General features: G+C 43.9%; 1 protein-coding gene across 1 annotated transcript in view; it reads left to right on the top strand.

Annotated features, from left to right (window-relative positions):
* The first annotated feature begins 508 nt into the window (after positions 1-508).
* LOC124622386 (CD82 antigen-like) overlaps positions 509-23,285 on the top strand; it is a 114,243-nt gene continuing 91,466 nt past the window's right edge. The window contains exon 1 of the mRNA XM_047148075.1: positions 509-632. Within this exon, the coding sequence (XP_047004031.1) occupies positions 573-632 (60 nt within the window). The 5' untranslated portion in view covers positions 509-572. The remainder of the gene's footprint in view (positions 633-23,285) is intronic.

Raw genomic sequence — 23,285 nt, 5'->3', positions numbered from 1 at the left:
AACATCCCCCAGGCTGTGGCTAAGCCATGTCGCCGCATTATCCTTTCTTTCAGGAGTGCTGGTTCTGCATGGTTCACAGTAGAGCTTCTGTAAAGTTTGGAAGGTGGGAGACGAGATACTGGCAGAAGTGAAGCTTAGAGGACCGGGCGTGAGTCGTGCTTCGGTAGCTCAGATGGTAGAGCACTTGCCCGCGAAAGGCAAAGACCCCGAGTTCGAATCTCGGTCGGGCACACAATTTTAATCTGCCAGGAAATTTCATATCAGCGCACACTCCGCTGCAGAGTGAAAATCTCATTCTTAGTATGTTATTTTGACAAATTCGTGCCTCCACAGTAGGAGGTGTGCGGCCCGTTGCCTGTCATCCGTGACAATAGACACGGAGAAAGAGGCGCTGCGCTGCGCTGTGGTGTGGTGTGGTGTGGTGCTGGCACGCTAGGCTACGCCACGCCACGCCACGCCACGTCGGAAGCGGCCACTGTGCACTGGAGTGTGTGTCCTGTACAGAAGTCACGCCCAGCCGACTAACCCGGCGCAGCGCAGCCTGCGCTTGCAGTCTGCGTCCGCGCGCCGAGATGCCGAGCGACCTCCGCATCGGGAAGGCAGTGCTGTTCTGCTCCAACAGCGTATTCGTGGTAAGCTACTAGCAAGTGCTACACGCTGTTTACACCGTGTTTCTTTCCAATGAACTAACTCTCTTTTTTCCATAGAATATGCAATGCTTTGATTTATCCTTCTGAGACTGGTTTCGAGCGGAGTTCGTTATTAGGCGGTACCTGACGTAATGGAAAGGACCGGTATCACATGTTATAATCAGTAATACTACAGCTTATAAGCAAAATCATTAATCAGAGCCGGCCGGTGTGCCCGTGCGGTTCTAGGCGCTTCAGTCTGGAACCGCGTGACCGCTACGGTCGCAGGTTCGAATCCTGCCTCGGGCATGGATGTGTGTGATGTACTTATGTTAGTTAGGTTTAAGTAGTTCTAAGTTCTAGGGGACTGATGACCAAAGATGTTAAGTCCCATAGTGCTCAGAGCCATTTGAACCATTAATCAGAAGATAGTTTGGGCACCATAATGCTTTATTAGTCATGGTGTTACCTTCGTCCGACCGTAAACCAGCCATTATTGGGGGTGGAGGGTCTACATTTCGGCGTGGATTCCGAACCACGGTGCAGCTCGTTATTTTTCACATCAGCAATCATTGCCGGAAGTGAAAGCCGGCGAAGGTTCGAGTCCTCCCTCGGGCATGGGTGTGTGTGTTTGCCCTTAGGATAATTTAGGTTAAGTAGTGTGTAAGCTTAGGGACTGATGACCTTAGCAGTTAAGTCCCATAAGATTTCACACACATATGAAGATTTTTGAAGTGAAAGAAGTGTTAAAGTGAGAGATGAAAACCCTAGGATTGATCGGGGATCGAACACGAGACCTTTGGACTTGTAGTCTGGCACTTTATCACAGAGCCACACAAAACAAATAACATCTAAAACTTACTTTTTTTTGTATAAAGAAAGGGTAGGTGAGTTTCAGTCCCACTGGTTTTTCTATTATCCTTGCATAACCAGCTTTCAACTATAAACAGCCATATTCAGTGCATTTGAGTGACTTATCATGTTTTCTTATTCCTATATCCCAGCAAAGACATATGGTGGCATCTACTGCTGCGAATTTGTTGGAAAATAACTGACTCAGATGCACTGAAGGTGGCTGTTTATAGCTGAGAGCTGTATACGCAAGAGTAATAAGAAAAATGTGATTATACTGATTGCTGTGTTCCTGTCCTTCCTTAACTGACGTACGGTAGCTGCGTACATCTGTTCCACATGGAATCAAATTTGGTTTTTACTGTATGTTAAATCCTCACGTTAAACGAGTCGAATCATTACCGTTTGCGACTTAGTCATCGCCAGATGATATGTTGATTTATAACATAGTTTCCTAGTGTTTGCCGGCCGGAGTGGCCGACCGGTTCCAGGCGTTACAGTCTGGAACCGCGAGACCGCTACGGTTGCAGGTTCGAATCCTGCCTCGGTCTTGGATGTGTGTGATGTCCTTAGGTTAGTTAGGTTTAATTAGTTCTAAGTTCTAGGGGACTGATGACCTCAGAAGTTAAGTCCCATAGTGCTCAGAGCCATTGGAACCATTTTTTTCTCTAGTGTTTTACTAGCTCCCTTATTCGTCAAATCTTTGAGCGCAGCGAAAACGACTCCCTAGAAATTTGACCCAGTTTTCATAGCCATACGAAGAGTGGCTCATGGGCAAATGGGGTATCAAAATGACCAACGTGAAGTCTAGTTCTGCAATATAAAGGTTTAATTGCTTCAATTGCTTCGTAGTAATCAGCATAATTAAGAAAGACTTAAATGATTTGAGGGAAAATTTTTGTCCGGAAAGTTCACAGCCAGTGGGAAATGGACAACTTGGATATGATATCAAATCGACCAGCGCAAGATCTAGTTTTCCAAAAAAATAAATAATTAAATAATTGTTTGAAAGTAATCAGGATAATTAAGAGAAACATAATTAGTGCTTTGAAGGAAACTGAAATACGCCGCCAACAGCTGCTGCTAGCTATAAAAATGAAATGTCAAAAAATTCACCTCTTCAAACCCCAGCTATTTTGTGCGTAAGAAGTTACATTGGTGTAGAAATTGTGCAATTCTTTCTTTCACGTTAAAGACATAAAATAAATGTCAAATTGCAGCGTAAACTGAAGCTTCTCTACTTTATTTATATAATCTTAGTAATAATACAAAGCCGATCGGTATTATGATCAAAGAATGGGAAAAAATGCTGTCAAATATTTTGTGAAATGATTTGCCTAAAAGTAGGAAATGAAATAAACCTGAGAAATATTTGATGTGCCTCATTTGCGATACACGATTTCGAGCACCATTCAAAGGCGCATCAAATGTGTCTCTAAGCTGTATCATTTCACAAAACATTCGACCACATTTTTTTCAGATTTTTCTTTCCTTGTGAAACAATTCATTTAACGTCTAAATCTACATCCATACTCTGCAAATCAAAATTCATGACAGTGGGTACTTCTAATTGTACCAGTTATTAAGGCTTCTTTGCGATACAGTATGAAACCGCGCGACCGCTACGGTCGCAGGTTCGAATCCTGTCTCGGGGATGGATGTGTATGATGTCCTTAGGTTAGCTGGGTTTAAGTATTTCTAAGTTCTAGGGGACTTATGACCTCATATGTTAAGTCCCATAGTGCTCAGAGCCATTTGAACCATTTTTAAGGCTTCTTTGCACTCCATTCACGTACAGAACACGGGAAGGTCGGTTGTTTAAAGGCCTCTGTGCAATGATGTAAGTAGTCTAATCTTGTAATCACGATCCTACGGCATCGATACTTAGGGGGTTGTAGCATATTTCTAGATTCGTTGTTTAAAGCTGGTTGTTGAAACTTTGCAAGCAAATTTCTTCGGGGCAGTTTGCGTCTTCCTTCAAGCGTCTGGCATTTCAGTTTCTTCAGCATTTCTGTCTACACGAGACACAACTTCCGGAAGACGAAAACCGAATTTCGGAAATAATTTTTTTGCTGCCGTGTTCACCTGAAGCGCTTTTGCTAGAACGGTCAAATATTGGTTTTCAGATCGTCAGTTGTTTTACACAAACAGCCACTGCAAATCAGCCGTTCCGGTTACTGGTTTTGTCAGCACAATGGCTGTTCCTCTTCAATTAAATAACGGAGGTAGACACTTCACGCTCAGTTTAATATTTCTGCTTCTCCGTACTGCACAAAAGTCACTCCGTCCAGATTAGACGCAAATTTTTAAATCAGCCTCATCGTTGGAAAATCTCTTTCCTCCTGGGGCTCTTTCAGCTTGACGAAAAGATGGAAGTCGCATGTGCAAGATGTGGACTGTATGGAAGATGATTCCCTAACCTACCATCGAAAACGTTGAAGGAATGCTTATGTGGTGTGCGCCGTGTGGGTTGTTGCATTGTAGTGCAGGAGAACAATACTTTTGCTTAATTTTCCACGCCTCTTGTTCTATATGACGTTGCGCAGTGATGCCACAGTTTCACAGTACGAATCGGCATTATTGGTTGTCCCCTGTGTACGGAACTCCTTCGCTGTTTAAAAACATAGTGGTCGTGACCTTCTCTGCTCATGGCGCAACTTCGCATGTCTTCTGCGGAGGCGAGAAGGTGTCTCCGTTCCATAGTCGCTTTGTGCAAGCGTGGAATGATGGACCTATGTCTTATCGCCCATAATGGTGCGGCCTGGGAAAGCATTGGCTTCCATGTAGTAACCCTCAAAGAAGTCCAGGGAAGCCATAACCTTGCATCTTTGCGTGCACGTGACAGCAATTGCGGAACCTAGTGCGAACACAATTTCCAATACTACAGTCGATGTAGAACGACGCAATGAACACTGCCTATTGAAGTGGGCACCTGCTGATCGATGTCCTGGGTAGACACTCCGCGACTGCTGTGAATCGATTTCTCGAATGTGGACATTGTCGCCTGTGGTTAATCTCGACGATCTTCCTTCCAGATCAGTATCACCCACCTCTATCAAATTGTTGCGAACATTTCACTACGGCTGGACGCGACATTTCATTTGGTCCGTATACCAACAAAATTTGACGACGAATAAGTGTTCAATTTAGTCGTTCTTCCGCACTTCGGAGTACGTTTCCGGTTGCCGAACCATTTCACTCGCACACTGCGAAGCACCTGTTACCCGCACCGCAAAAGAACTGCGTCTGCAGGAAATCCGGAACATGTTTCATGATACCCATAGTGGCTATTCTTGGCAAAACCGAGACGGTGAAAGTAAGTTTGTCTGCTGACTTTCCAGTAGCGTTTTATTTCGTCAGTGTACATTTCGAAAAACAGCTTCGTCATGACAGCTTCAGTTTGTTATCGAAGGACCTTAATTGCGACATTAATATGCCGGACAGTCCATTGGTGAATGCTGCTGATTTCCATTGTATACGATATCATAATAAACTAACTTCCATACAGTATTTACGCTGCTACATAATATCACGTTGAAATTGGGTCCTCAGCTGCGACAAGCTATTTAAATGACTTCATCCCACCTGCGACTGTCAGTTTTATTTCATTTGTTGTACTGCAGTACAATTTCGGCCTTACGCCATTTTCGGGTACCTTGACATCTATAGACAACAATGTGCCATCGCTGATTTTTGGGAAGTATATTGTCTACAAATGTTCACAAACCTGGAAAAGGCATACGGTTGAAAATGTACAGTAACGTAACAAATAAATTAAAACTGACAATTGGAGGTGGAATATATTCAAAATATTTTACAGCGTGGTCACAAACAGTCTGTAAAGCTTGTTGCAGGTCGTAGCGCTCGCAAATTCAAGCAATTGCACGCCCTAAAATTGGTAATGCACAGACATCTGTGGGTCCGTGAGTTACCACTTGTTCAAATGCTCATTACCGGTTAAAACGTGCCTTTTTCGGAAGTGATAAGTATAGGCTAGATGAGCAGAAGCTACGTTTGTTCGGTTTGAGGAAACCAAACGAAGAACACTTTTGGAGACCTGGCAGGCTGCTTGAATTTTCGCGCACAACGGCCTGATTAGCTAACTTCAATGCTAATTAAATCGGAAACGGTGCAGCGTATCGAATTTTTTTCTTAACAATTATTTCTCAGCACAGCTTATCCTGCAACAACCATACATGCTTTTCAGACTGTTTCTGGCCACTCTGAGTGATAGCGTATCCACATGTTCTTTACACTGGTATGCAGGGTGTATTTATTTATTTGCTCTTATACCTCTGTTTTGCTGCCTAGAAGGAAAAGCCGACCGCACAACCGCTACTACAACCGAAGAAATGAGAAAAATGGAAAGTATATTAAAATTAATACCGAAGACTGACACAATTGAATATACACGATACATAAAAACAAAAACTTTCCAGCAAATATGGGTCGATCTGTGAGGTAATTGGGAATGTGTCGGAACAATCCGTGACTGACTTCACTACGAAATTTTGTCGCAGTTAGTACAAATATATTTTCAATGCTTTTTGATTGTGTCCCCATCTAATTGGGCTCAAATTTCTTGTACCTGTTACAGGAGATATTCCACTTGTTCTCGCATTTGAATGAAATAATGCACTCGTCTCCGGAAGGAGTTGTGGGTTCTTTTATATACGTCCAGAACATTTCGTAAATCTTGATAAGACTTCAGTTCGCTGCTCTTTTTCTTCAACCGAATAAACGGGACTGCTCTGCACTCCACTTTTTACCTCCCTATGCTTGATATCTGTGTCAATGCAATGAATGTCTTCCTCCTTTTCAAGATATGCTGTCCTAGTGTTGCTGCAGAGGACGGCAGTAAAAGGAATCCCACGGTACATCTTGACTCCAGCTCTTTTTCTGAATGGACCTTGGGCCGGGTACTGTCTCCCGTTACTCTGCCTTCACCTGTGCTTGTCCTCCATCTTCCCTTTTATCGATACTCTCAGTGCACTGTCCTCCGTAAGTCATGTCTTGTGACAGCGTTATCGTTCTTGGCTCGATTCTATCCGTATTCCTCGAAAAACTCTTCTGTGGGCTACTGCGAAGCAACAGGCACTCTGAGTCCCTCGGAATTCCCATTCATCATCATCATAATCATCATCATCATCATTTTAAGATGACCGCAGGCTGAAAAATCTTCTCTGTTTACGCTATCACTCCTATCTGGTACGGATCCTATACTGATGAACAAAATTCAAGTATTGGTCGAACAAGTGTTTTGCAAACTACATCCTTTGATGAATCCTAAGAATTCTTTCAATGGTTCTCAGTCTGGCATCTGCTCTACTCGCTATGACAGCATATTGTTTAAGAACAATATAACGCTACTTTGGGGAGCCCCAGATAAAACTGTAGATTCAGTCGATGACTGCCTGGCAGTTACTACGAACTGTGGCCATTCCTACGGCAAATCACGAATCCAGTTTTACAGTTCAGATATAATCCATAGGCACGCGATTTGATTAGAAGCAGCTTGTGAGAATCTGTGTCAAAAACCTTCTGGAAATCCAGACATATGGAATCAACTTCAGGTCACTTATGAACAGCACACATCACTTCGTACGAATAAAGAGCCAGTAGTGTGTTCATAAGAACGATATTTTCTGAAGTTGTGGCGTATTATGTGTCAAAAGAGAGTTTTTTTCGAGTTATTTCTAAAGTTCAAACACTGTATACAATCGAAAATCGTTCTAGCGCCATGTTAACTATTCCTGGGTGCCATAACACATGCCCGACCAACCTTTCCCTATTGCTAAATTTATGTATTTAGTTATTAATTTCCTTTTACTTCATTACGTCGTCCTTTATTCCTTATCTTTGTATTGTAAAAGCCACAAAGCTCCTCGTGCGCCTGAAGACAGTCTCTGCTCATCCTTAGCAGGGGCATGTACAAGGCAAATCGACCTATCAGATATAATTAAGCGGACCTTTTATCAGCAGATTTGTTGATGGAAACTTTCGGCGTTTGCAATACAAAATAATGCAAAGACTACCTACAGGAAAATTGTTTCTGTCAGTCGTGTTACAAGAACTGTAACGAGAGTAATACTAAGAAGAACTGAAGAGAAATTGGAGGAGAAGACTGGGGAAGACAAGCTTGGATTTAGAGAGGATAAAGGAGCAAGTAACACTATAGGTTGTGTGATGATGACAGGAGAAAGAATGATAGAAATGAACAAGGAGTAGTATATTTGTCTTACCGACTGGGAGAAGATATTCGATAGAGTCACTGGAGTATATCGCTGAGAATTTTATAAAACGGCAGAATAGCCTGGAGTGACAGAAGGTTAATAAAGGAGATGTACACCAAGCAGGGCGTAAGAGAATAGAGAATAAAGAGATGGAAGAGATTAGCATTGGAAGGGGTATAAGGCAAGAATGCTCAGTGACGCCGAAGCTATTTAACATATACGGAGGAGTAATGACGGTAAGGCCACAGAGGAAGCAAAAGACATTCTACACCGATGGAAAAAAAATCGCAACACCAAAAAATAATTAATGTAGAGTAATGATATTTTGGGAATACCTCTGTCTAGGTAACGTATTTAAGTGATTGACATTGGAAGCTCACAGATTAATGTAAGCGCGAGGTAAGCTATTGCAGATGTGATATGTAGGTACGTTAATGCATCGTGTTGACGGTGGCGGATGTCAGTTTGTGAGATGAAGTTCCTTGCCTACTGTGCTTAGTCAGTCAGTACAGGGACGGTTCATGCTGGTTGTGGATGACGCAGAAGTTGTCGACCGATAATGTCCATATATGCTCAATTGGAGACAGATCTGGTGACTGAGCAGGCCAAATTAATATGTCGACACTGTAGAGTATGTTGAGTTACAACATCAATCGTGGGCGATCGTTATCTTGTTGGAAAACACCCCGTGGAATGATGTTCATGAACGACGGCACAACAGGTAGAATCACCCGGCTGACGTATAAATTTGCAGTCAGGGTGGGTGGGATAATCACAAGAGTGCTTCTGCTGTCATACGAAATCGCACTTCAGACCATAACTCCAGATGTTGGTTCAGTACATGTGGCCTGCAGACAGGTTGGTTCCAAGCCCTCAGCTGGCCTCATTGTAACCAACACACTGCCATCTCAGGCATCGGGGCAAAACCACCTTCATCAGAAAACACAATGGACCTCCACCCTGTCCTCCAATGAGCTCTCGCATGACACCACTGAAGTCGCAAATGGCGACTATTTGGAGTCAGTGGAATGCATGCTACAGGGCATGTGGCTCGGAGCTGTCCTTGAAGTAACCGATTTGGAATAGTTAGCTGCGTTATTTTGGGGCCAACTGCTGTTTAAATTACTGCTGCAGATTCAGTACGATGTGCCAGAGCCATACGCCGAACACGATGGTTCTCCCTTTCGGTAGTACTACGTGACCGTCCGGAGCCCGGTCTTCTTGAGACAATACATTCCCGTGACCACCGCAGCCGGCAATCATGTACAGTGGCAACATTCCTGTCCAGTCTTTCTGCAGTACCGCTGAAGTAACATCCAGCTTCTCGTAGCCCTGTTACACGACCTCGTTTAAATTCAGTGAGGTGTTGACAATAGTGTCTTTGTCACCCTAAAGGCGTTCTTGACTAACATCAACTCACCTCGTCCAGTCTCAAAGGTCACTAACGCTCACGACAGTTACAGCGTGTATTTAAAGCAAACCTGATTTGCATCCTCATAGCAGCGCTACTATCGCCATTCTTATGTGACTGGCGCGAATATGAATAGTTATCATCTTTCAGATGTAGAAACACGCCTACCGACTTTCGTCTATGTCGCACAATTCCTTCTTAGTGTTGCGATCTTTTTCCTCAGTGTATGTGGAGGATACTGGATAAAGATTCGAGGATGATCAAGCAGTACTAGCGGAATCAGAAGATGAGCTACAGAATATGTTATGCAAGCAGGGACGAAGAGTATGAAATGAAGATAAATTTAGGAGAGAAAAAAGGGATGAGAATAAGCAAGAAGGAAACTCCAGGTAACATGCTCTTAAACGGAAAAAAAGATAGAACAAGTAAAATCTTTCCTGTACCTTAATTTCAATACTATTAAACAATAGTATTGAAATTAAGTTGTACAGAAGAAATAAGGAGGGGGATATCTGTGGGAAAGAGAGTATTTGAAAAGATGATTTAGTCACTAAAACAACTAGAATAATTCCAATGGAGCTGAGGAAGAGATACACTTATTAATAGGTCTGGAGTGCTATATAGCAGTGACCCATGGACAGTTAAAAAGAAAGAAGAAAAATATTTAGAAAGTTTTGAAATGTGGCTATGGAGAAGGATGCTTAAGGCGAGGTGAACCGACAGACTTAAGAATGGAGAAGTAATGAAGAAAATAGGGGAAGAAAGAAGATTGCTGGAAGTGATCAGAAAGACGAACACATTTTGGCTGGGACATATACGCATAGGAATCGTCTGGAACAAAGAAATAAAGTGGGAAAAGAGGAAGGAATGAGGGGGAGAGGTAGGAATTGGAATGTGTACGACATTCGAAATGGACCAACATACAAATACATGATAGAAAATGCTCTGAAGACGACACAATGGAGAGTCTCCAGTTGAAAACTGTCTTCACATAGATGCCATAAAGAAGAAGACCAAGAAGATGTTTCGCTGTGTTCAAGTTTCCTGAAATAATCATGGGCCTTCATATAACGCAGAAGTTAAATATGACACGATCTGTACAGCAAGTTTTTACAGGATTTCAGGATGGGTTCCATCGACTGTAAGTGCTTCCCCATGTAGTGTCAAACTTGTCGTATAGTGAGTAGGAATGGAAGAAACGTCAATACATTTGTTAAAAGTAGTGTAGAAGGCCATCTGAAAGTTGCAAATCACGGAGAGCAGAGTACCAAACTGCATGTGGTGAAACTTGCTAACAGTTTCTGAATCCATCTGGTTCATATACCTCACACCGAAACAAGGAGCTCTCACAGAAATAGCTACGTATGTTTCCACATGAAGCGTGCGATTCCCGTCCTCGAAATAACTGAAATGTCATTATAAACGAATGTAGGAATACCGCTGAAATACTGTGTTCACCGTTGCCGTCTAGTCAGGAACCGGAACTGAGTAGGGTTTTACAAAGCCTCTTCTGTCGAGGAAACTGATGTACAGCAGTCGGTTGGTTGACCACACGGTACAAGTTCGTACAAATATTGACTCTTCTTGATTTGTGATGACTGAGACTGGATTTCCATAATTTTCGGTGACAACTGAAATGAAAGAAATTCAAAACAACCGAAGGAAGCCCTGAGATCCGTTGTATGGTTTCACTGCAATAGATATGGTATGAAGAAAAGATATTATTCAGTCTATTACAGTACGTTTTCTTCTCAAAAAAATTCCATTTTAAAAGACATTCCAACCTTTTCCACCTGCACTGCCTCAACGAATTTCTTCCAGTGCCTCTTGACTGAGTGTCCTGTAATGAACTATACCAATGAACTGATATTTAGGATCAACAAAAGTTAAATCCTGGTGCGGCTATGTTTCTCCATTGTTTTCCTATATAGTTATCGCACTTGAACATCTGTCTATAATGAAGACTATATTTCACAATCCTCCCTTCAGTGGATGGCGGAGGGTACATAGCGTACTACTATCAGTTCCCCCTTTGCTGCTCCATTCCTTAATTGTGCACGGGAAGAATGCTTATCGGTAAGACACCGCATGAGTAAGAACCTCTACGACAGTTATCGAGATGTATATTGGAGGAGGTAATACGCTGACAGAAAGAGAATCCCAACACCGAGAAGTAATTTTGCGAGGTAAACGGAAGTTGGTAAGCATGATCCACCTGGAAATTGACGTCTATTCACATTTCGCGACAACCGTAAAGAGTGGCGCTTGCAGCGTCACTATGAGGTTGCAAATCATGTTTTCCATAAATACGCCCGGTAACGGTCGTAAGCTTTAGTTATCTTTGAGATTCGACGTAGTGAGTTGAGTTTAGTCAAGAATGCCTTTAAGACGAGGAAGACGCGTTTATTAACAGCTCACTGAGTTTGAACGAGGTCCTGTAACAGGGCTACGAGCAGCTGGATATTCCTTCAGCGATACTGCAGGAATGTAGCCACCGTATATTATTGCTGGAAGCGGTGATTACGGGAATGTATGGTCGCAAGAAGCATTGACTCCACAGAGCCACGAGAGGGAAGACCATCGTGTGCGGTGTATTACTGCAGCACATCGTACGTCCGTAGCAGCAATTTGAGCAGCAGTTGGCAGAATAGTGACATAATGAACTATTACAAATCAATTACTTCAACAACAGCTCCGAGCCAGACGCCCTTTAGCGTGCATTCCACTGAGACCAAACCATCGCCACTTGCGATTTCAGAGGTGTCAAGCGAGAGCTCATTGGAGGGAAGGGTGGAAGTCAATTGTGTTTTCTGATGAAAGCTAGTTATGCCTCAGTGCCAGTGATGCTGCGCGTTACATATACACTACTGGCCATTAAAATTGCTACACCACGAAGATGACGTGCTACAGACGCTAAATTTAACCCACAGGAAGAAGATGCTGTGATATGCAAAAGATTAGCTTTTCAGAGCATTCACACAAGGTTGGCGCCGCTGGCGACACCTACAACGTGCTGACATGACGAAAGTTTCCAACCGATTTCTCATACACAAACAGCAGTTGACCGGCGTTGCGTGGTGAATCGTTGTTGTGATGCCTCGTGTAAGGAGGAGAAATGCGTACCATCACGTTTCCGACTTTGTTAAAGGTCGGATTGTAGCCTATCGCGACTGCGGTTTATCGTATCGCGACATTGCTGCTCGCGTTGGTCGAGATCCAATGACTGTTGGCAGAATATGGAATCGGTGGGTTCAGGAGGGTAATACGGAACGCCGTGCTGGATCCCAACGGCCTCGTACCACTAGCAGTCGAGATGACACGTATCTTATCCGCATGGCTGTAACGGATCGTGCAGCCACGTCTCGACCTCCGAGTCAACAGATAGGGACGTTTGCAAGACAACAACCATCTGCACGAACAGTTCGACGACGTTTGCAGCGGCATGGACTATCAGCTCGGAGACCATTGCTGCAGTTACCCTTGCCGCTGCATCACAGACAGGAGCACCTGCGATGGTGTGCTCAAGGACGAACCTGGGTGCACGAATGGCTAAATGTCATTTTTTCGGATGAATCCAGGTTCTATTTACAGCATCATGATGGTCCCATCCGTGTTTGGCGACATCGCGGTGAATGCACATTGGAAGCGTGTATTCGTCATCACCATACTGGCGTATCACCTGGCGTTATGGTATGCGGTGCCAATGGTTACACGTCTCGGTCACCTCTTGTTCGCATTGACGGCACTTTGAACAGTGGATGTTACATTTCAGATGTGTTTCGACCCGTGGCTCTACCCTTCATTCGATCCCTGCGAAACCCTACATTTCAGCAGGATAATGCACGACCGCATGTTGCAGGTCCTGTACGGGCCTTTCTGGATACAGAAAATGTTCGACTGCTCCCCTGCCCAGCACATTCTCCAGATCTCTCACCAATTGAAAACGTCTGGTCAATGGTGGCCGAGCAACTGGCTCGTTACAATACGCCAGTCACTGCTCTTGATGAACTGTGGTATCGTGTTGAAGCTGCATGGGAGCTGTACCTGTACACGCCATCCAAGCTCTGTTTGACTCAATGCCCAGGCGTATCAAGGCCGTTATTACGGACAGAGGTGGTTGTTCTGGGTACTGATTTCTCAGGATCTATGCACCCAAATTGCGTGAAAATGTGATCACATGTCAGTTGTAGTATAATATATTTGTCCAATTAATACCCATTTATCATCTGCATTTCTTCTTGGTGTAGAAATTTTAATGGCCGGTAGTGTACTAGACCTACACTTGGAGTTATGGTCTGAAGTGTGATTTCGTATGACAGCGAGAGCACTCTCGTGGTTATCCCATGCACCCTGATTGCAAATTTATACGTCAACCTGGTGGCTCTACCTGTCGTGCTGCCATTCATGAACATCATTCCACGGGGTGTCTTCCAACAAGATAACGATCGCCCATGATGTTGTAACCCAACATGCTCTACAGAGTGCCAACATATAATTTCGCCTGCTCGATCACCAGATCTGTCTCCAATAGAGATCGTGTGTGATATCATCGGACGACAGGTCCTGCATCATCCACAATCTGTATTAACCTGACCAAGTGCAACAGGCCTGGGACTCCATTCCCCAAACCGACATCCGACACATTGTATTTAACATTCTGGCTGTTACACCGATTGTTAATGTATCAGCAATGGCTTATCTTGGGCTTACATTAACCTGTCATCTTGCAATTATAATCTGTTAAGAATGTTACCTAGGCAAATGTATTCTCGAAATTTCATTACTCTATATTAATCATTTCTTTGTGATGGGATTATTTTCCGTCAGTGTGTGTTACCTGATAATGCTCCGACGTGATGTTGAACCCTAAGTTTACTTCCCTCCTTGAGAAAATCTCGAAATTGCTATGAACATCATGACTGGAGAGCAAATGGACAAACAACGGAAAGGATTCCGTGAATTGACCGAGGAATATGAAATTGGTAGTCACTTGTCTGTCGGCCGATGAGCCAGGCGTGTACATCAAAATCTACATCTATACTCCACAAGCCAACGGTGTGAGTACTTCCGGCACCACTGTGTTTAACGCCATTTCCTGCTCCAGTTACGAATGAGACGTGGGAAGAACAGTTGTCGAGTTAGCTAGAATTACTCTACTTTTCCCGTTATTGTGATTTCGCGAGATATACGAGGGGTAAGGAAGAGGAGTTAACGTCCTGTCGACAACGAGGCCATTAGAGATGGAACACAAGCTCGGATTAGGGAAGAATAGAGAAGGAAATCGGCCATGCTCCATCAAAGGAACCATCCCGGCATTTCATTTTAACTGGAATAACGACAAAATACCTAATGCGTGAGTAAGGGCTACTTCTAGCGGTCTGACGGCATCAGATGCCTAAGCTACGCAGCCATGAACCGTGACAGATCATACGTTTGTTTACACGAGAGAGCAGCTTAGATGAACAGAGTATATAAGGTGTCTGTGATAGAGGTATAAAAAAAACATTTTCTTATATTTCAGTACCTATTAAGGTTTATAGATTTATTTGTCCAACACTGTATACAGGGGCTAAAAAAATTTTATACATGTTTTACAGTTCAGTGAGGGCACCGTTTGTAGCTCGACAGATCTCGAAACACTACTCTGCTTCTCGCCACATGTTCGTAAGCATGACAGGTGTTATGCCCCCTACTGCTGCAGCATTTCAACAGCAATGGCCTCTACTGCGGCTTAGATCCGTTGTCTAGGATCTCCCAGATCTCGGACCCTTGTTCTGTAAACCCCCATGCGCTGAAATCCAGCGGAGTCTCATATCGGAAGAGCGAGGGGGCAAGGCAATGGGGTCCCCCTTCTGATCCAACGCTCAGGAAACGTCTCATGGAGAAATTTGGCAACATTCCCATAATAGTGGGGTGGGGCACAGTACTGCTGGAAGATGACGTCGGGATGATTCTGTGGAAGTGCATAGTTTGAGGTAGGTATGCCCTATCATTGTAGACACTATAAAAAAATAGACCAATTACACCATCTTTGTGTAATCCAAACCACATACTAACTTTTCGTGTGTCCTTTTTTTGCACAATCACTTCTCCTAGAGTCTCACTTCCCATATTCGACGGTTATGTCGTTTAATGTTGCCACATGCGTGAAAGGTAGATTCATCATTGAACAGCACTGCATTGAGGTAGTCGTTCTTTTCGCCTATACGATGTAACATTTCAACAGCAGTGTCACATCGTTGAGGTGATCCTCAGGCTTGATGCGATACAAAAGTTGGAGCTTGTAAGCACCCAACCGCAGAAGTTTGTGCACAATATCGTGCACCGTCGAAGGGGGGACGGCTAGTCTCCTACCAGTTTTTCTAACGGACTTGGTGGGCTTCGAGCGAATGCTTCGCGCACACGGTCCACGGTCTTTTCAGTCACATGCTCTGTACGATTTTCCAGCGTTTGAACAAACTCTCTGTTTCTCGAAGGGTTTTGTTCTACTGGTAAATGGAAGGGATCCATGTTCCATTCTCTTCTTTTACGCCGCTGAACACGTGTTACAGATTTGAAATCTGCTAACCATAGCACACACTGGATCGTTCGTTGTGGCGTCCACATGTTGCCTGTCAGCAGTACGTTTGCCTACTGCACTGTAAACGTTTGTGCGTGTGCGCCACACGACTCAGCGCTGTTCACGAAACTAGGATCACCTCTTGGAGAGTGTCTCTAACGATTGCGTATTTACCCCAAAACATAAAATATTGAGTTCTTCCGTTATAAGCATTTGATTGTGTATACCTCTTGCCCGGACAGCCTTTAGCTGTCTGCAGGCCCAAGGACTACCGGCTCCCGTAATATTATTAACCATCTACAGAAGGATTAATCTTGAGTTTTGTTTTACTTACGTAGCAGATGATATCAAACGATACTTGACGGAACAGAAAGCGCTTGCTAAAGGGGAAAATAAATTACTTATACCTTCAACATTTTTTGCTTGCATTTTCCACTGTCGTCTCGTGTCCCAGTCTTAAGTCAACAAAAATCGGTAAAAATCGGAATTCACCGCTGAATTAGTATATTTGCTCCAGCACCCGCTCGTCGACCTTTGAGATTCTGCAACACCGCGACGAGATAGAAGCAAGAACTCCGTTACTGGACATGAGCGAGCTGTATAGGTGGCAGAAACTGTGTGGAGCAAGAGCACTGTTGCACTAAGTCATGTTGGCGGTAGATGTCGTTTCGGTAGCAGTCGTTTCCTTACGGTGACAAAAACAAACAAATGTGTATGAAATCTTATGGGACTTAACTGCTATGGTCATCAGTCCCTAAGCTTACACACTACTTAACCTAAATTATCCTAAGGACAAACACACACACCCATGCCCGAGGGAGGACTCGAACCTCCGCCGGGACCAGCCTTACAGTGATATTTGGAAGAAAAGACACAGTAGAAATGAGACTGTGGCAACGGCTTACGTATGCAGTTGCCGACCAAGGGGAAGGCTTCTTCTCATAGGCAGAAGACAGGGACTAGCGAGGTATGAGAAATCACATACTTCTTCCAATTAATTCATAAATCTTCGTCCTTTTTCTTCTCCTTCTGCACCCTATGAATAAGGCAATGTTGCTTGTTCCGGCTTCAAAACATACTTGATCATTGTTTACTTCTTCTCTTAGGCCTATAGTTCAACACTCTTCTTCGGATTCTCTCCTTGGCTTTCTATCAACATGCTGTCTCCAATCAATTTATGGTTTACAGTTTTTCCTTCCAAAGAATTTATTTCTAGTTCTTTCCTCAATTTTCATTAAAAATTTTATCTTTTTTTCACTTTTTAGAGTTTCGTACGTCAGTCGGTAAAGAAGGAACCCGTGCAGGATCGCTTCGTTGCCCGTCTGTCTTTCTGTCTGACTGTTTCACCAACGGGTAGACGTATCAACCTGAAATTTATGCCACGTACTAATGTCTACTGTCTCATGCGGTGAAAAAAAATTTAAATTTCTAAGTCAATGAAATCAAAACAGACGGTCATTTATATCACATATTTTAATATTAGAAAACTCACTCATTGAAATCTCTGGGATACTTCCCGTTGATCTGGAATCTTGAAATTTGGCAAGAAGCGGGGTTCCACAGTATAAGGAAAAGAAAAAAATCAGAAAACTTAATTTCTAATTACATCACAGAAAAATATTCCTTTTGTCATTTGTTGTATGACTTCGAACTTAAAATTAAAACATTCTCGAAAATCTTGGACTTCTCGGGGGCCGATATATTGACAATATTAAACTCGATAACAACTAAAAATCATCGAGATTCTCGATTCCCGGGATGGGTGAACTCTATACGCATAATTAAATTTTAGTGAAGTCTGACATTGTCAGAGAGGAGACAGCAGTCTTAATGTAATTTATTAAATGTTTTTTAAAGTAAAAAAACGTTTAAAGCCTAGATCACAATTTTCCTGTTGGAATTAAAGTACGATAAACAGTGTCGGTTGCTTTGTACAACCATCTTCAGATTGTTTAAAACGTAAAAAAGCGGTGAATATGCACTGTGAAGCATCATTACCTGCAGCGATGCAGCGATATTCGTTCGTAAATACCAAGACAATGACAGTACGTAGTTTACAAATACCACCGTGAACAATCCAGGTTGTAGATCGTAATCTCTACGGTAATAATGAAGGAGAATGGCCAAATGTTACCGCGAGAACGGTATATGCAACGGTTCCAAAAATTATCAGCCTTACCGTAGCCTGGGTTACCTGCGTGGTGTATGACATAGTCGTCTTTATAAAATACGCGAAGGCTGAATAATAAGAGGAAAGTGCCACAAGCTGACCAGCCTGACGAGACACGTCAATAAATAAGTTGATGCAGAACCCTAGTGAGCGAGTCGTACTCGCACCTGACCAACTTTTTTACTTTTTTATTTATTTATTTATTTTGTCCCTTCTCATATTGCGTTCTTGATAGAAGCTCTTTTACCACCCGCTTGGTACGGCGTAGTGAGGACTATACTCCTCAGAAGGTTAGCCTCATTCGTACACGGCATGTTTTGCGTAGTGAATATGTGACTACGCCAACAACGGCATCCTTGCAGTTCGCTACCTATTGTTAATGAGACGCTGAGTAGTAGCGGTAACAACTGCTGAAGCCTTCTCCGCTAAGCTGGGCAAGAAAGACGGCAAGGTACAAGCCTGCAGTGCAATAATCCTTTCTAATTTCCTTTCCAACTACGTTCCACTACGCTCAGATAATCACTTCAGTCTTGAGGACCAGCCATAAAACCATTTTCTGCATCCTAATTTGGCAGCATCCGTGGTGTATCAATAGAAACACTCCAGTGTTAAGAAATTCCATCCTTCATCCTAGATGCCACGTATGAAAGAAGACAAAACCACTTAGAACACCTACGCAGTCAAAGCTGTAGAGAGCCGGCCGGGGTGGCCGAGCGGTTCTAGGCGCTACAGTCTGGAACCTCGTGACCGCTACGGCCGCAGGTTCGAATCCTGCCTCGGGCATGGATGTGTGTGATCTCCTTAGGTTTGTTGGTTTTAAGTAGTTCTAAGTCTAGGGGACTGATGCCTCAGATGTTAAGTCCCATAGTGCTCAGAGCCATTTGAACCATCTACAGACGTTAAAATTGGACACTGCAGTAACAAGAGATTAGTTGTTTGGAGACCACATAAATGTGAATATAGCGATAACTTAAAATAAAGGGCAGTCAGATGAAATTGAGACATGTCGACAAAAGTTGTAAATTGTTTATTATTGCAAAAGTAATCGCAATAAATGTCAATACATTTATCCCTGTGTGAAACAAAGACTTCATGGAAAAATTTTTGCGATTGCCTATGAAACTACGATTTTAGTCAGGCCTCCACGTCATCGTAAGACGTAAATCAACGGTCACGAATGTCTTTCTCCACAGCACCAAAAATATGAAAATCTTACGGGGAGAGATCGGAATTGTACGGAGGATGTGTAAAGGGTTCATAGAGTACCTTCTGCAATGTGATCGAAACGAAATGCCAATAAAGTGCCCGCCCACATGTTACCAAGGTTGTTTCGAGTACGCTGCACAAGTTTCACTGGGAATCCCTTGCACATCTTCCGAACAGTGTCGATGTCTCCCCATGCGTTTGCCATATTTCTGGAGCCCTGAAAAAAGACATTCGTGGCTGTCGGTTTGCTTTGAACGAAGAGGTGCACACCCGGGTACAACCATGCTCCCCTAAACAATCACCAACATTTTTCCATGAAGGCTTTGACCGTCTAGTCTCACAGTGGGAAAAGCGTATTAACGATTATAGCGATTACTTTTGAAATAATGAACTCTTTACTTACTTTTTTCCATTTGTCTCGTTTTCATATGACTGCCCCTTATAGCATCTAGGTGAACTGAACCAAGACAGATCTAGAATTACAGTAGGCAGTAAAGAACAGCTATAACCCAGTAAGACAAATAGGAAAAGACAGGTTAGATCTGTACCATATGTCATTTAACACAACACCAGTGTTCTCCGAAATACTCTGCTGGCCATTAGAATTGTAGCACCAGAAAGGATGGAAAATATCGAATTGACTTTTTACCCGTTTACAGTATCGTAGGAAGTATTAATGATGAAATTTGCAGGTGATCTGGAAGCAAAATGGTGCCAAATTCAATAGACATAGCGCTAACACCAACAAGTCGGGCAACTTCGTTCACCGTTTGGTTTTGGCAAGATCCAAACACAGTACTCTTCGTTGCCATTCTGTAGCGCCTCTGTCGACCCATCTTACTGCGAGGATTTTATACGGTGAGCCAGCACTAAAAGTGGGTTCCAAAATGCGTACCTTGAAATGAAATGTTCGTATGGCATCATTGGCCAGGAGTTGTTCGGCTGCCTGCTGCGAGTCTTTTTTTATTTGACGCCACTTTGACAACTTGCACATCGATGACGATGAAATGATGATGAGGGCAACATAACAGCAAGTCCTCGAGTGGATAAAACCTCTGACCCGGCCGGATATCGAAACCGGACCCCCTGCATGGCAGTCAGCCACGCTGATCACTTTTCTTTTACCTTAGTGACAACATTGTAATTTATTAGTAAAAAATATAAAATAGAATACAAACAATCTGGGGATACCCTTCCGGTAGTACAACGTAAGAACGACGACCACTCGAAAACTTCAGAAAAGAAATGCTGTCTGGTCCCAGCTCTCCTCAGTGGCGACCCAGGTACGTTTCTGGGAATGCAGTTTTGTTCAGTGGTCTCCCGCGAGATTCAAATCAGTGGCCATCAGAATCAACTTCTCTTACCCGGTGCTGCGAGGATTTTATACGGTGAGCCAGCACTAAAAGTGGGTTCCAAAATGCGTACCTTGAAATGAAATGTTCGTGTGGCATCATTGGCCAGGAGTTGTTCGGCTGCCTGCTGCGAGTCTTTTTTTATTTGACGCCACTTTGACAACTTGCACATCGATGACGATGAAATGATGATGAGGGCAACATAACAGCAAGTCCTCGAGTGGATAAAACCTCTGACCCGGCCGGATATCGAAACCGGACCCCCTGCATGGCAGTCAGCCACGCTGATTACTTTTCTTTTACCTTAGTGACAACATTGTAATTTATTAGTAAAAAATATAAAATAGAATACAAACAATCTGGGGATACCCTTCCGGTAGTACAACGTAAGAACGACGACCACTCGAAAACTTCAGAAAAGAAATGCTGTCTGGTCCCAGCTCTCCTCAGTGGCGACCCAGGTACGTTTCTGGGAATGCAGTTTTGTTCAGTGGTCTCCCGCGAGATTCAAATCAGTGGCCATCAGAATCAACTTCTCTTACCCGGTGCTGCCAAGCTGCGGGGGCATCCTTGAATACACTGTTTAAGTATTTAACAAAAGTCTGGCGATATTTGGAATATTACTGCAAATCGTGCCGTTCCTATAAGAAAGTCCAAAAGTCAAGCACATCTATGAAAAGTAGTATACTGAAAGTCTTTTGATCAACATCATCACATGTGTCTTTGATTGGGGAAAGTAGGTCTCAACCGGAGGAAGGCGCATTCTGGGCGGCACTTGGAGATAGAAGACAAGCATCTTATGAATTAGAAGTCACATTTCCGCGGAAGGTCCACATTCCATGTGATGTTCGTCCATATCGGTCACACGATACCATATGCACGTTGGCGAGTCGGCTAGAGCAATGTCGTGCAGTCTACGTCTCACAGAAAACTTTTCATTGATCAGGAGGTACCAGGTGTCGTGGATATCCGTCGTGAAAAATTTCTGATGAGTCGCTTGCCACACCGCAGGCCACGCCACTTATGGCGAGGGTGATTCATCTCCAAAAGGCCGTACACATCAGGCGCCGGGGTAAGGGAAATTCGTGTATACGTCTATAATCGAGGCAGCATGTTTTCATGTGGGAGAGACCAGGCGCGACAGGTCTAGCGGTTCTAGGCGCGCAGTCCGGAACCGCTCGACTGCTACGGTCGCAGGTTCGAATCCTGCCTCGGGCATGGATGTGTGTGATGTAGTTAGGTTTAAGTAGTTGTAAGTTCTAGGGGACTGATGACCACAGATGTTAAGTCCCATAGTGCTCAGAGCCATTTTTGAACCAGGCGCGACGTGAGCGAATTCAACAGGGGACAGGCGCGACAGAGGCGCTAGCTCATCAACGAGGAGACCAGTGAAACTTTGTCGATGACGAGTCCACATTTTGATTGTGGTGTCGGATGTAAAGGGCCGCCACATGTGCTTGAACGTTGATAAGTCTCATCCCTCTGCTGCGGGGGAGGAGGGGGAAGGCATTATATAGTATCGTGAAGAGAAGTCCATTATTAATGAAGTAACCAAAGGCCTCTTGGATCCGCTGTGCCATCACTGGAGCCATCGGTATGATCTGCGCCAATCCGGGACGCCATGTGGGTGTTAATGAAGGCGACCGTTTGGACCATAACTAAAGCCTGGAGGAAGTGGCCTCAGATGCCTGTGCGGAGAGCTTATAAAAAGCGTTTATAGATCAGTGCCATCGTAAGGCAGACATCTCTCATAAATACGAACCCCAAACACAGAAGTGTATCCATCCACTGCAGCAGAGCTACAGACCCCTCCAGGAGCCCTCTGCTAATTTCTGTGCACATGACTTGACCATGTTCATGCTGCTGCCTGCTGCTTTCCCATACTGCTCGATCCATCCTAGCATCATCCGGATCTCACCTTTAGGACAGGCGAAAAAGACTAGCTCATATGCATAGCGTGGCATTGAATATTGTGTCGTCTCAGTGAGCTCCCCAAAAGACGTTGTTTCAGCCCATACAGAAGCGGCTCTGTCGCTATTGCATAGAGGATCATTGAGAGGGGTCAGGCCTGTCGGACCAAACACAAGATTAGGATTTATCCTTCCACCCCATCATTAATCATTACCCTCGATGAGGCACTATGGATCACGCAGATAAAGGTGGCAGGGAAGGCCATATAATCCATCACAGCCAGGAAACAATAACTCACTTTATGAAATGCACAATCAAATTCCATGGAGACCAGGGCACAGCGTAACCTACGGGACGGGCCAGCCCAGGGCCGTTCACATCTCGATTGTCGGTAAGGCTGTCTGAATATTAGAGTACCTCCCGCCCTTCCCCAAAAGACGTTTTTTTTTCATATGAAGAAGGCGCAATACATGCTTAAGATGCAACTCCAGAATTCTGGTGAAGATCACGAAAACACAGTTAGAGAGGGTGATTGGTTGGTAATGTCCAATCCATGTGGCTCCAGCTGGTTTGAGAGCTGGTAACGAGACCTGCCACGAAAGTCGGCAGAATGGGCACAGCTAATGACAGCGATTCTTGGTACATCTCCTTCCAATGCATGGCCATCAGACTCTTGATATTCTGGTGTAATTCCAACGGAAGACTATCTAGACCTGGTGACTTATTAACTGCCGCCTTAGCAAGGCCGTCCACCACATCATCGCTCGTAATCTCCTCCAAAAGAGAAGCCGACACTGTATCATAAAGTACTGCTACCAAGGCCGCATTATCATGGCGCACCTCCTAATACATTCAATGATACTGGTCTACGAATGCACGTGCGATGTTTACCTGGGACGTCGCCCTGCTACCATTAAGGAGATCCAGAGCACGGAAGAATATTTGCCGTCTTTGTCGTCGTT

The sequence above is a fragment of the Schistocerca americana genome, chromosome 7 (assembly GCF_021461395.2).
Source record: "Schistocerca americana isolate TAMUIC-IGC-003095 chromosome 7, iqSchAmer2.1, whole genome shotgun sequence".
Taxonomy (NCBI): Eukaryota; Metazoa; Arthropoda; class Insecta; order Orthoptera; family Acrididae; genus Schistocerca; species Schistocerca americana.
This window is presented reverse-complemented; position numbering and strand designations above follow the sequence as displayed.